Source organism: Polyodon spathula, chromosome 8, assembly GCF_017654505.1.
Source record: "Polyodon spathula isolate WHYD16114869_AA chromosome 8, ASM1765450v1, whole genome shotgun sequence".
NCBI lineage: Eukaryota > Metazoa > Chordata > Actinopteri > Acipenseriformes > Polyodontidae > Polyodon > Polyodon spathula.
In genome coordinates, this window is record NC_054541.1 from 43,697,706 (window position 1) to 43,709,708 (window position 12,003).

Consider the following 12,003-nt stretch of genomic DNA (forward strand, 5'->3'; position numbering starts at 1 on the left):
CATACTAATTTCACAATGCAATCCTCCCATGTGAAGTCTGGAAGTGAAAAGTTGCTTCTATGCTCTTTAAATCAACCAACACTTGTCCTCCTTTATCCAATCTGCTTGTATTTTTTTTGAAGGGTTGCTAATTTTTTGATTAAATAAAACGTTTAAAAAATATAAAACAAAGCCTAGACAATGCCCCGTCAATAAGGTACACGTGTGAGAATACATTTTCATAACGAAGTTATGAAATTTCAGTATTGTCCTATTCAATTTGTATTCTTATTAAACCATTTCTTCTTGCTTTCCCGTCAGGCAATTGTTAGACAGCTGTAACTGGTTATAGAATGCGCTCCTGCGAGGACCTTTTATACGTATGTACGTTTGTAGGAACGTAAACAGTGGCTGCAGGATGGTAGTAAGAAAGTATGAAATTCAGTTGCAGAAGAATCTGTTCTTTTATCGTTTTAGTGTATTTAGTCTTTTCTCTTTACGCTGCTTATAACGTCTTTTTCAAGAGAGCAACAGTTTCTCGAGTCCACAGGGTCACTGGTAAGAAAATAACCTCATACCGTACCAATTTTGTCACTAAATGTAATTGTAGTTTGATTCTATCCAAGTCGATGTGTGTGTTTTAATCAACTGACACAGAACAATATTTACACCTTTACAGACTGTCGGTGAATTAATACTCCATTACTAAATTGTACCAACTGTAAGTGTTTCGTAAATTCAAAATAAGCATTACATCAATTGTAAAATGTACAATGACACTGTACAACTGCAAACAGTATTGTTTTACTTTTATTTATGCGTTTGTTTTTAGAATCAGAATAAACAAATTCGAAATGGTCATTACTATTTTGCCGATATAGTCTGTGCATGGCATTTTGTTATGCAACTGGGCAGAACTACTAGTCGCAATTCTTAGTTCACCTTTCTCCCTGCTTTCCCGAATAAATGCGATTGAAGGTGTCCTGACATTATTGTACAGTGTATTATGCATTTCTCTGTATTATAGATTTTCTTGTTACTGCATCTAGTAAAGCGCATTGTGATGGTGGTCCAGTATGAAATGCGCTATATAAAATAGATTGATTGGTTATTGATTATTGAGTGCTACACATTCTGTACAGTTCTGCATTGTCAACGTTGTGCACTGAGATTCGTCCGCTCGAACTCAAGGGTGACATATTCCATAATATGAATGAAATTAAATTACTATATTATGTCATAAGCAGTGAGAAGAATGTGAATGTTGTGTATATTAGTAGTAATATTACATGTTATTTTATGTTTTGGTTCAGTGTTGAAGGATTAAAAAGAACACGTCATAAATCATTGGTTATAGAAAAATAAGTTAAGAAACACTTAATAAAGGTACTGTTTTATTGAATTGGGTATACTTTAAAAATCAAGATCACTTGTTGCACTGTTAAGTTTGCCCAAAGCATATAACCATACTTCTTGCACCCGCCTTTTATCCAGTCCTGGTTTTGTTTATTATTATTATTATTATTATTATTATTATTATTATTATTATTATTATTATTTTATTTTATTTATTTTTTTTTTTTTCAATCATCACGCAGGGGTTTTCACAGTGGGGGAGCACTGTGAAAACTATGTACAGTACAACGTCGCATATCCGACCCCCTGTGGACTGGGGTATAGGCGGATATGTGAAAAAGTCGGATTTGCAATTTGTGACCCTCTGGATCGTAAAAAAATATTGTATTTGACAGTTACGCAGAATTAAGTAAGATTAAAAAATGTGTTTTAAAATATCCTGGTATTTTAAATATAGCCTGATTTTCTGTTTGTTTTGTAGTGAGCACGCTTCAGCCTTTAAAGCTAGGTCATGGAAAAGACCTGGCTCAGTCAGACGAGAGGGGTGACTGGAATCCATGGGAAGAGGATGACAAGTTAGACACTATTGCTTTACAACAGAAGCACAAAGTCAGTGTTAAAGTACAAGAGCGAATTGCCCAAAATAGACCCAAAGTACACAAAGTACAGATCTGGGGAAAGGCTGCTATTGGTAGGTCTATTAAATGTTTTTCATTCTGGCCTTGTTAATTGTGTCTTTTCTTTTACTGTCTTTCTGTGATTTCTTTTGTCTTTTGATTTAAGTTACACACACTCATGGGGTCTATTTTATTAATCTAAAACTGTAGTGAATTAAAATACCACCCTTTAACTGTATATTGAACCTGTTTCTTAAGCCACTTATTAACATTACTAAGTATAACAAAAATACTGTGGAAATAGATTTAAAAATGAAAGGGTGCGTTTAAGATTAAACAGGCAGGTACATCCCAGCCAATCTGTTACTTGCATTAAGAATTAGGGATTTTTCAATCTGTAGTCAGAAAAATGGTCAAGTAAAGACTGCTTTTAAATTGTCATACAGTACGCCTTTACTACTTTAGACATGCAGAACAGATTGTTTTACTTATTGTTTGCCTCTTCTGTAACGCCACTAACTACACTTTTATTAATTCAGTAATCATTTAGCGGACGCTTTTATCCAAAGCCACTTAGAGACTAGGTGGTGAACTATGCATCACAACTGCTGCTGCAGAGTCACTTACAATAGGACCTTGGTTTTACATCTATCCCGAAACACTGGATTACATGCTGGGTGTAAACAGTAAAGACGAACTTAAACTTTTCTTCAAAGGCCTGATCTGTTTTGAACTGCACAGTGACTCTTGTGATGGGATTGAATCATGAGTAAAGTCAGGAACTGTACCTAGAAACTCTGATTGCATTCTCCTCCTCCGTCGTGGAATCAAAGTGTGTTGCTTTCTTATTTCAGTCTTCCTCCCGAGTGGGTGGTCAAAGTGTTGTGTGGGCAAAAAGGAACCTTAAAAAAAAAAAAAAAAAAGGTGCTTGACATGAGCTGCTGATATTCTTCAGTCTTTTTAAGGCCACTTCCTGTTAGGATTATTGGCATATTGATGGATACGAGTTTATTATAAACACAAATACAATAGCCTTTGCACTCGTCGTTTATGATTTTATTTTAACATATCACTGACCCATTTCCTCTGGCTGGTTCCTGGGATTATACAAATGGGTAGAGGGTAATAAGTGTTCTGTAGTTGTCATGATAAAGAACGGAGGGGTGTGGTAAAGGATATTAAAAAAATATGAGAAACCATGGTAAACTATGGTAAATGTAGAGTCGTAACTGTGGGAAAAGCATATGAACACTGTAAATGTACATGTATAAGGGCTGCAGATGGGTGTCATTATTTTGTTTTTATTTTCTGTTTTTTTGGCCTATTATAATCTGACTTAAAAATTCTGATTTTATTAATCTTTTCTAAACTTTATAGCATATTTAATACTTTAACATCTGGGTATCGTTTTTTTATTTTTGGGGTTTATTTGAAGTACTGAGTTTTTGAAATTAAGAACTTCCTTTGGTTGTAATTTTGTCTAAAATTGTGTCTGGTTGAAGTAGTTAGATTTTAAATATTATGGATACCAATTATGTGTTTGATATTCAAAGTGCTATACATGTTATGCTGTTACTGTCTTTTCTTGCGATGTGATTTTATAGGACTTTATCTCTGGGAACATATTCTAGAAGGACAGCTTGAGCCAGCTGATGCAGCAGCACAATGGAGAGAAGGGGAATTGCGTTCAGGGAAATTACATTTCAGGTATTGTTGGTAGTTGTACACTTCCTATTCTGTTTCAGCATTGTACTGTATGCATATTTGCTTATGAAGAGTTTCATAACTACTACACAAAGAGAAGAGCAAATTAAAATCAGCTGAAACGGGTTCCAGAAGTTTGGTTAAAATACATTTAGTTAAATGTATATTTTTCAAAGACGCTCTTTTCTCTGTTCCTCTTTTCTTTGCCTTGTTCAGCCTCATTTCTAATACATTTTGTTGAAGATGAACTCCCTCATCTAACGTGGTACAATTGAAGCCTGACATTGTTACATTGTGATTGGAAAAAATGACAAAAACAACTGTCTTCAGTGTTCCGTTTAGTGATCAGTGGGCTGCTAGCATGATAGCTGTTATCGAATGATGATCCCATGTTATTAACTTTAATATGTAATCAAATTCATTCTCACTGCTCTCCATGTCTTGCAAATAACATTTAAAGGCCTGCAGTATTTTAAAAATGAGTGTCATGTAAACAATACATTACTCAATAGTAAGTAGCAAGTTAGTCATTCTCTTATAAAACAACATGTTATAACCATGATGTTACTGTTCAAGGGCTATTTAGTGTCTCGGTTGAGTTTCACATCTTCAGTTATTAATTATTGTCCAAAGCAAAAGAAAGCTAAGCAATAATTTGCATAAATTTGTGGTCCTGTTAAATAGGGGCAATATGTTCTCCAGCCAGAACACTTTGTTTGTCAACGTCAACAAGAATGTATGATCAGTAAGTTTTGAAGTACTGTACTGAGACTGTCAGTAGTAAAGTACACTGTATGAGAGCTATAGAAGTCAGCAAATCCTGGAGAGCCATAGCATTTCAGCAAGTATTATCTCTGACATTGAAAAATGAAAGGCAATCTGGGTTGTTCAGTTTTCATTGTCTTCAGTTAATGTGCAGTATACAGTAAGTACACTTTTAAAAGTAAGGGCTGAAGCTCTGCACAAAACCAGATTTATTTCTTGGAGCAGCTTTCTTTTTAATTTGTTGTTTCTAAAAGGGGAAAAAAGGTTTCTTAACCTCCTACTGTGACACTCTTGTTAAGATTAATTAAGTGTTCTAATGTAGCCTTTGCTTTAAACTTTGCAAAAAAAGGACCACTAATATCACCACTTGTATACATATCATTACCAAAAGAACACACTGGGCACATAAATAAAATGCATTGGAAACGTTTTGTTCCTCAAAGCATTAGCATGCACTGTATGAGCAGACAAAGTTATTTCTGGGTTTAAGAGCCTCCTGTATGCACATGCGTCACACAAATGGTTATGTTTTTTCAGAGAGTCAGAATCTGTTGATTTAAGGAGTTGAATGTTCATTTGTTTTTGTACATATTTCAAAAATGTTTACTTGTATTTAGAGAACTGCTTATGTGATTTAACTGTGTTACAACAAAGTTCTGGAGAGTATCAGTCTGGGGATAGATGTGATGGATGATCTTCTTTTTTCGTGACACTGTAGTTTTGTCTGAACTCTAAACGTGGCAGGAGAAGCATGTTAATAACATAATTGTTTATTTGGCTTTATTTCTAAAAAAGGCTTATACAGTAGTTGGTGTTAAACATCATTTTGAGCAAAGTACCAGTAAAGCATGATGCAATGGAGACAAACAAAAATGTAGAAAATGATATAATAAGGTATTTGTCCCTGAAGAGAAGTTCATATTGCACTTTATTATTTACAGTACATAAATGTATTTACTGAATGCAAAATCATTGCCCTAATGTGACAAACCTTATTCATCTTGAAAGTCAAAATCTGCATTAATCTAAGCAGTTTTCTTTTTTAATATAATACAGCCTTAAAGTTACTCTAGATCTGTGTGCCTGTGATGCAGGTAGCTACACAGACTGCTGCAGTGGACACTGGACCCCCTATAGCTGTAGTTAGTTGTAATAAAAAGTTCAGCCTGACATGGTAAGTGATGAGAAATTATTACATTACCCTTATATAGTTTATGTGATTGGTGTACAGTTTTTACATACAATCGGTAGATGTTGTAATTTTCAGTAACGTATGGAATTCATTCATGTAATTTAGCCTGTCTTTATGTGTTCTCATTTTGTCCTGCCAATCTGACACTCACAAATCTTATGTGTTCAAAAAGGGTAGTAATTCTAAAAAAAATGTTTTTAAAAATGGAGTAACGACCAACAGTTTTGGGAATGTGGAGAGTGAACAAAATGACCGTTATCCAATCAGTTAACAATTTTATAAGACCTGACAGAAAACCATAGTAATAAAGCTTGGGTCTAGCAGAGGTTGATGAATGTCTGTATGCCAGTTTAGTATAATAATTGTGGCTTAGACTGTGGAAAGCTGTCCAGGTGCTCTTTTTTAAGCTCCAGGAACTGTAACTAATTTAAATTGCATTGTTTACATAGGCCTGTAACCAACATTAATCAGTGTCGAGTAACGATATCCTTAAGTACTGGTACAAGTAAACCATTGTTTTGACCTTGTGAATGTTTAGTGTAGTTAAAAAAATATATTTAGCCCATCCACCCCATTTTAATTGAAAACCGTTTTGATTAAATAAATGGCATTTGATTTTTTATATGACTTTTTTTTTGAAAAGTGAAATTGGTACTCTAAAAACATATAAAGACCATTTACAAACACTGTATATTGATATATTGTTCAAAGTTTAAGTTCAAATGTCCTGTAACCACTAAAGCTTTATTTAGTGAAAAATGTAACAAAAAGTACTAGTGTCAAAAGTTTATATATATTGATTTGATTAATCTATTGAAACAGGACACACTCAGCTTGGCTGGTTAGTTTTTTGTTACAAGATGTTCTTCTCATGCGCACCTCTTCAGTTTATTTAATAAACAGTTTCTCCCACATACACATAGTGTAGACAAAGGAAGGACTAATGTCATCAACTAGATACTATTTTACAGCTGGAAAAGCATTTAGAAAATTCATAGTTACCTTAACTTACCAAGCCCACTCTAAATCCTGATATGAACACCCCTGCCACTGTTCTCAAGCAGAGAGTGTGTTGAATCTTGTGAATGTTTTGTGATGTGGTCTACCGGACACTGGGCTGCTTCGCTTATAGATAAGTGTAATGAAGTATTACAGTGGAAAAAGGAAATTTACTGTTGTCCATTTCTTTAAGGGTTAACCCTCTATACAGTGATCGCCAACCTTTTTTTAGATAGGAACATTACACGCATGATGGGACATACCACATTGTTTTTATTTTTGTAAACAATGAAACTTGTTTAAAATTTTCCTGTTTGCAAATGACATTTCCACTGTGTAGTGCTAACACTAACATGTTTTATCTCACAGTTTTTACACAGGCCCTGCAGTTGTGCCAGGACACATACCTCTGGATACAGATAGTGTCCTTCTGGTGCTGAATGGAAGAGAGGAACAGAAGATCTCTTATGCCACCCAGTGGTTGCAGCACGTACAAACACTAGTGCAGGCACACCAAGTTCTTCACGTGGCAGTGGTGCTCTTGGGTAATGAGCAGTGCAATAACAACTGGATTGAACCATACCTCAGAAAGCATGGAGGATTTGTTGACTTACTTTTCTTGGTCTATGATAGCCCCTGGGTCAATGAAAAAGATGTGTACCAGTGGCCACTTGGAGTGGCAACGTAAGTTTAAAAACAAAGTGGTTTATTTCTCTGGCTTCTGAAGTTTAGCTTTTTTTTTCTTTTTTTGATGAACTGATTTTAAGCGGTACAATTAATTAAAATCGAACAAAACATTTCACATGTACAATGAAATTAATGTGGTCATGTTTGTGTACCTTCATTTTGATCACATAGCAGCAGGTGTTGTGTTAGGTTGAGCAACTAAGAGAATGCAATATTAGGTTACAATGTGTGGATGATTCTGTTAGGGTTTTTGTTTTTTTATGGGTTTTTTTTTTTTTAATTTAGTAATCGGCAATTATTTTTTATTATTTTCTCCTAATTTAGAATGTCCAATTATTATTTAAGCTCAGCTCACCGCTACCACCCCTGCGCTGACTTGGGAGCGGCGAAGATGAACACACGCTGTCCTCCGAAGCGTGTGCCGTCAGCCAACCGCTTCTTTTTACACTGCAGACTTACCTTGCAGCCACCTCGGAGCTACAGCGTTGGAGGACAAAGCAGCTCTAGGCAGCTTACAGGCAAGCCCGTAGGCCCCCCCGCCAGACTACAGGGGTCGCTGGTGCACGATGAGCCGAGGACCCCCTGGCCCCCCCCCCCCCCCCCCCCCCGGGTGGCGCTCGGCCAGTTGTGCGCCACCCTCTGGGAACTCCCATCCACGGTTGGCAATAGAATAGCCTGTGATGTCCAAGCTATATGGGGCATCCTTTACCGGATGCACCACTCGGGAGCCCAGGGTTTTAACCAGTTATTCTATTAGGAGTTGTACTAAAACACTTGTGTCAGACTAAAATGATCAGATGTATAAATATGGAGTCCCTACAAAAAGGGGCAAGTTACAAATAAGAATCTGCTCAAAAAAGTTGTAATCATTTAATCGTTTAAATAAGAAACAGTTGGGATCACGAGAGTTTAGTTTATATAATTATGAATACTGAGATTGTTTCATGTCTTTGTCACAGGTACAGACGGTTTCCAGTTGTAACCCCCAGAAGTGAGATGCTGAATTCAAGAAGACCGTATCTGTGCAATTTCTTGGGAACTGTCTACATGAACTCTTCCAGAGTGACACTAATGGAGGTTTTGAGACGCAAAGAGCTTGACAAGCATTGCATCACTACTGTCAGAGACAAGTATGTCCATTTCTGTTAGTAAAACTAAACTGAAAAGAAAATCAGTGCAAGAGGATTGTATTCATATTTTATTATCCAGACAATCCAATCCAGACTTTCACATAGAACCATAGCCACATAAACATTTTTTCCAACTCTCTTTGGGTGTCGGGGAACCTTAGTGATGATTTACTGTATCTGTAATTTAATGGATGCACAAAAAAGTGACAGTGATATAGATTATTCCATTCCAAGCTTCTGAGTGTGTAGGAAGTGTTAGAGGTTAATCCTTCTTCCCATTTTCAAGTTAACTCTGGTACTGTATATTTCAGGGTATCTGTAATTGTAAATGTGAAATGCAGCTTGCCTATTGAAAATTGAATTCTGGTACCCCACAGACGCTATCTAGCAGCTAATAATAAAAAGTAATGCATCTTCAAAAACTGTTTTAGCTACACGTTTCAGTTATTTAAAAACAGTCACAGACTAGAAACGTCCATTGTGTAGCTTATTTCCTGGGGTTTCACAATCATTTGTATTTTTTTTTTTTCTGCTGCTTGCACAATCAGAGTGATCAAGATGATGGTATACAATCGGTCATCAAAATATTTGCTTTCTCAGTTAAAATGCTTTATGAAAGATGCTACAAAAATACAAGTGGGTTACAAAAAAGTTAATAAAAAAAACATCAGAATCTCTCTTGGGAACATTTAGTGGTATTTTGCCTTTGATTTGATCAATTCTGGATCATCAGACATAACTGTGTCACTTGATTTGCATCACTTGCATCGGTTTATTGTGTTACCTGATCACTGGAAAATGCCTGTGCTGGACTTTGTGCAAAGAGTACTTTTGTGAAATGTTATCATTTAAAAATAATAATTTGTTAGTACAATGTTGCATATCTGACCCTCTGTGGACTGGGGTATAGGCAGATATGTGAAAGAGTCATATTTGCAAACATCTATAGAAAAAGCATTTACACATCCGTAAATAGGTTAGTGAACAAAAACAACAAGCAAACTGCTGTAAACATGGGGACATTTTTTGCTTTAAAAGTAAGCAAACGTAAACAAGATTAATTAGGCTACAACTACACAGTGTTGCTGTGCGGTTTGCTATAAGCCATCTCCACGCAAAGCTTTAAAAAAAAAAAAAAAAAGAATTACAAAACAAACGGTAAATCGTACAGTAACCTGCAACTGATGGCTTCTTTCATAACTGTAGAAGTCCCTGCCTCCCAGGTTCTGTTTTCTTAATATCTCTGTCACTGTACTTTGTGCTCTTTCTAGATATTACCAACAGCGGATAAGTAGCTCGGTTTGAGTATTGCTTCGGCTATTTTAAACAAACAGTCGGTAATCATTTTGTATATGAAGCTTGCTTTGTTTAATTCATATGCATTTAAAAGCTACAACACGCTGCCAACATCTGCAAGCGTGCGCTCCATCATATAAACACATTGCACAAAAAAAAGTTTTCTCGACTGGCGTATTGAAAGATCATTGCTACGTGCAGCTCACTGACCCACGCACACAGCTCGCCTCTCTTAAAGGAGAACGTACCAAAAGGCAGATTGCTATAACGCTTTCTTTCTGTTTCCATTGCGGAAGCTGCATTTGCTGCCAGCGCCGTGATATTTATTTATTTATTTATCAGGGCGGTTGTGTGAAGGTCAGATATGCCACGTTCCACTGTATTTTTTCTAACCCACTTGGATTTCTGTAGCATCTTTCAGAAAAGCCTTTTAATTGAGAAAGTAAATGTTTTGACGACCGATTGTATACCATCATTTTGATCAAATAAAACAGTTGATTCAATAAAGTGGTAGTTTTTTTTTTTTTTTTTTTTTTGGAAGAATAGTTAGTTGGTTAGTTTTTTTTCCCCCATTGTTAATAACATACAAATTTTCAAAGAAGCCCAAGTGATAAAGGCTACAATCAAGTTTGGAATTTTTTTTTTTTTTTTTTTTTGATTAATTAGAAAATCTAGAATTTCTGTTTTTGCAAGCTGAAAAAATGAGGAAAAAAACTGAAAATCTGAACATGTATCACGTGAATTTGTTTTCTTTTTCCAGGTGGCTTCCACGTGAGACAGGAGACAGTTTAAGAAAGTATCAAGAGGCTTTGCTGCAGAGTGATGTCACCCTGTGTCCTGTTGGAGTAAACACAGAATGCTACAGGATTTATGAAGCCTGCTCGTATGGCTCTGTCCCTGTTGTGGAAGATATCATGACCCCTGGGAATTGCGGAAATTCATCTGTAGCCCACAGTGCTCCTTTACAATTGCTAAAAGCAATGGGGGCACCATTTATATTTGTTAAAGACTGGGGAGAACTACCTGCTGTGCTAGAAAAGGAGATACAAATGACATTGCTAGAAAAACATGAAAGAAGAAAAAAACTGGTGGCGTGGTATAGTCGTTTCAAACTGGATCTAAAGGAACAATTAACAGATGCCATAGAAAATACTTTCTTTAAAAGTGGTTGATAGATATGTCTGGATATTAAAAAGCTACCTTTTACTGTAATAATTGGATTACTTGCACTCTATTACAAACGCTATTGAAAAGTTAATCGTTTTTTTCACAGTGCTAATTCTGTTTTTCACCATTCTGTCCTGTTGTACATTTGACAAGGAAGTCTAAAGTTAATGAAAAATGTGCCAATGAACAGAAAGTGCTGCAATTACATTTTCTCTCTCTCTCTCTCTCGCTCTCTCTCTCTCTCTCTCATTTATTATGTTTTGTTTTTGTTTCAGAGTTTTGAAAATCTTTAAAAGCAGGATAAATGCCAAGATATCCTTAAATGAAATAGTGAAATGTAGAGCGTCGTAAACAAAAAATGATTGGTACTGTATTATTCTGTGGATAATAAATGCCTCAAGCAAAAAAGTATATCTTAGCTTGAAGCTTAAGAAGCTAATTGCATTCACCTAGCAGTGCAAATAAACTACAAACACACAAACATATGTAATATAGAAAACATTACCAAGTCCAACCTGTGGTAGCAACACTCGTGAGAAACAACACAGAAGAGGTTTCATCTGCTATTGTATAGACAGCTTGTATACTGTCTATAAAATGGGGTCTAACTGAGAAACAGCACTTTGCATTAAAATGGTGTGTTCTAAATACTCATTGTCTGTTTAGTGCTTTGTGTTCTCAAGATTATCAATGTTTAATACAATATTTCGTCTCATGCTATTAAAACCTTGTGTTAAGATTAAAAATCATTAGACTTGGTTGAAATAAACTGAATTCAATTGTTCTTTGTCCTGCGGGTTATTGAAAAGAAGTTCAGTATTTAAACTGCAGATCAGAATAATTTACACAAAAGAAATGCCAAAAAATGAGGGATACACAAACAACTGTTTTAAAAGTTACAAATTAAAAGTGAATCAAATATGCATATTATATATATAATATATTATATATAGAGATAATATAATATATATATATATATAGTATATTATATTATTAGATTATTATATATTATATATATAACTGCCCATGACGGGCCATGCCTGGGTGATGATATGACGGGCCATGCCTGGGGTGATGATAAGGCCTGAGGTGTCATCGAACATACCAATGA

At 35.5% G+C, this 12,003-nt stretch overlaps 1 protein-coding gene across 3 annotated transcripts; it reads left to right on the forward strand.

Annotated features, from left to right (window-relative positions):
• Positions 1-373: 373 nt before the first annotated feature.
• rxylt1 (ribitol xylosyltransferase 1) lies at positions 374-11,636 on the forward strand. 3 transcript variants are annotated; one of them, XM_041258057.1, is made up of 6 exons: positions 374-537; positions 1,817-2,026; positions 3,557-3,659; positions 6,982-7,296; positions 8,259-8,429; positions 10,486-11,635. In XM_041258057.1, exons 1-6 carry the CDS (start codon positions 414-416, stop codon positions 10,895-10,897), a joined length of 1,335 nt encoding a protein of 444 aa, XP_041113991.1. In that variant the 5' UTR covers positions 374-413; the 3' UTR covers positions 10,898-11,635. The 3 variants fall into 3 exon arrangements, with proteins under 3 accessions (XP_041113991.1, XP_041113992.1, XP_041113993.1); XM_041258058.1 differs by lacking the exon at positions 374-537 and adding an exon at positions 5,516-5,595 and having other exon boundaries at positions 1,939-2,026; positions 10,486-11,636; XM_041258059.1 differs by lacking the exons at positions 374-537; positions 1,817-2,026 and adding an exon at positions 5,478-5,595 and having other exon boundaries at positions 3,581-3,659; positions 10,486-11,636.
• Positions 11,637-12,003: the final 367 nt, after the last annotated feature.

Coding starts and splice junctions, on each gene's coding strand:
- rxylt1 (XM_041258057.1), top strand. CDS start 414: ATGAAATTCAGTTGCAGAAGAATCTGTTCTTTTATCGTTTTAGTGTAT. Junction 538..1,816: donor TCGAGTCCACAGGGTCACTG/GTAAGAAAATAA, acceptor TTTGTTTTGTAG/TGAGCACGCTTCAGCCTTTA. Junction 2,027..3,556: donor CTGGGGAAAGGCTGCTATTG/GTAGGTCTATTA, acceptor GTGATTTTATAG/GACTTTATCTCTGGGAACAT.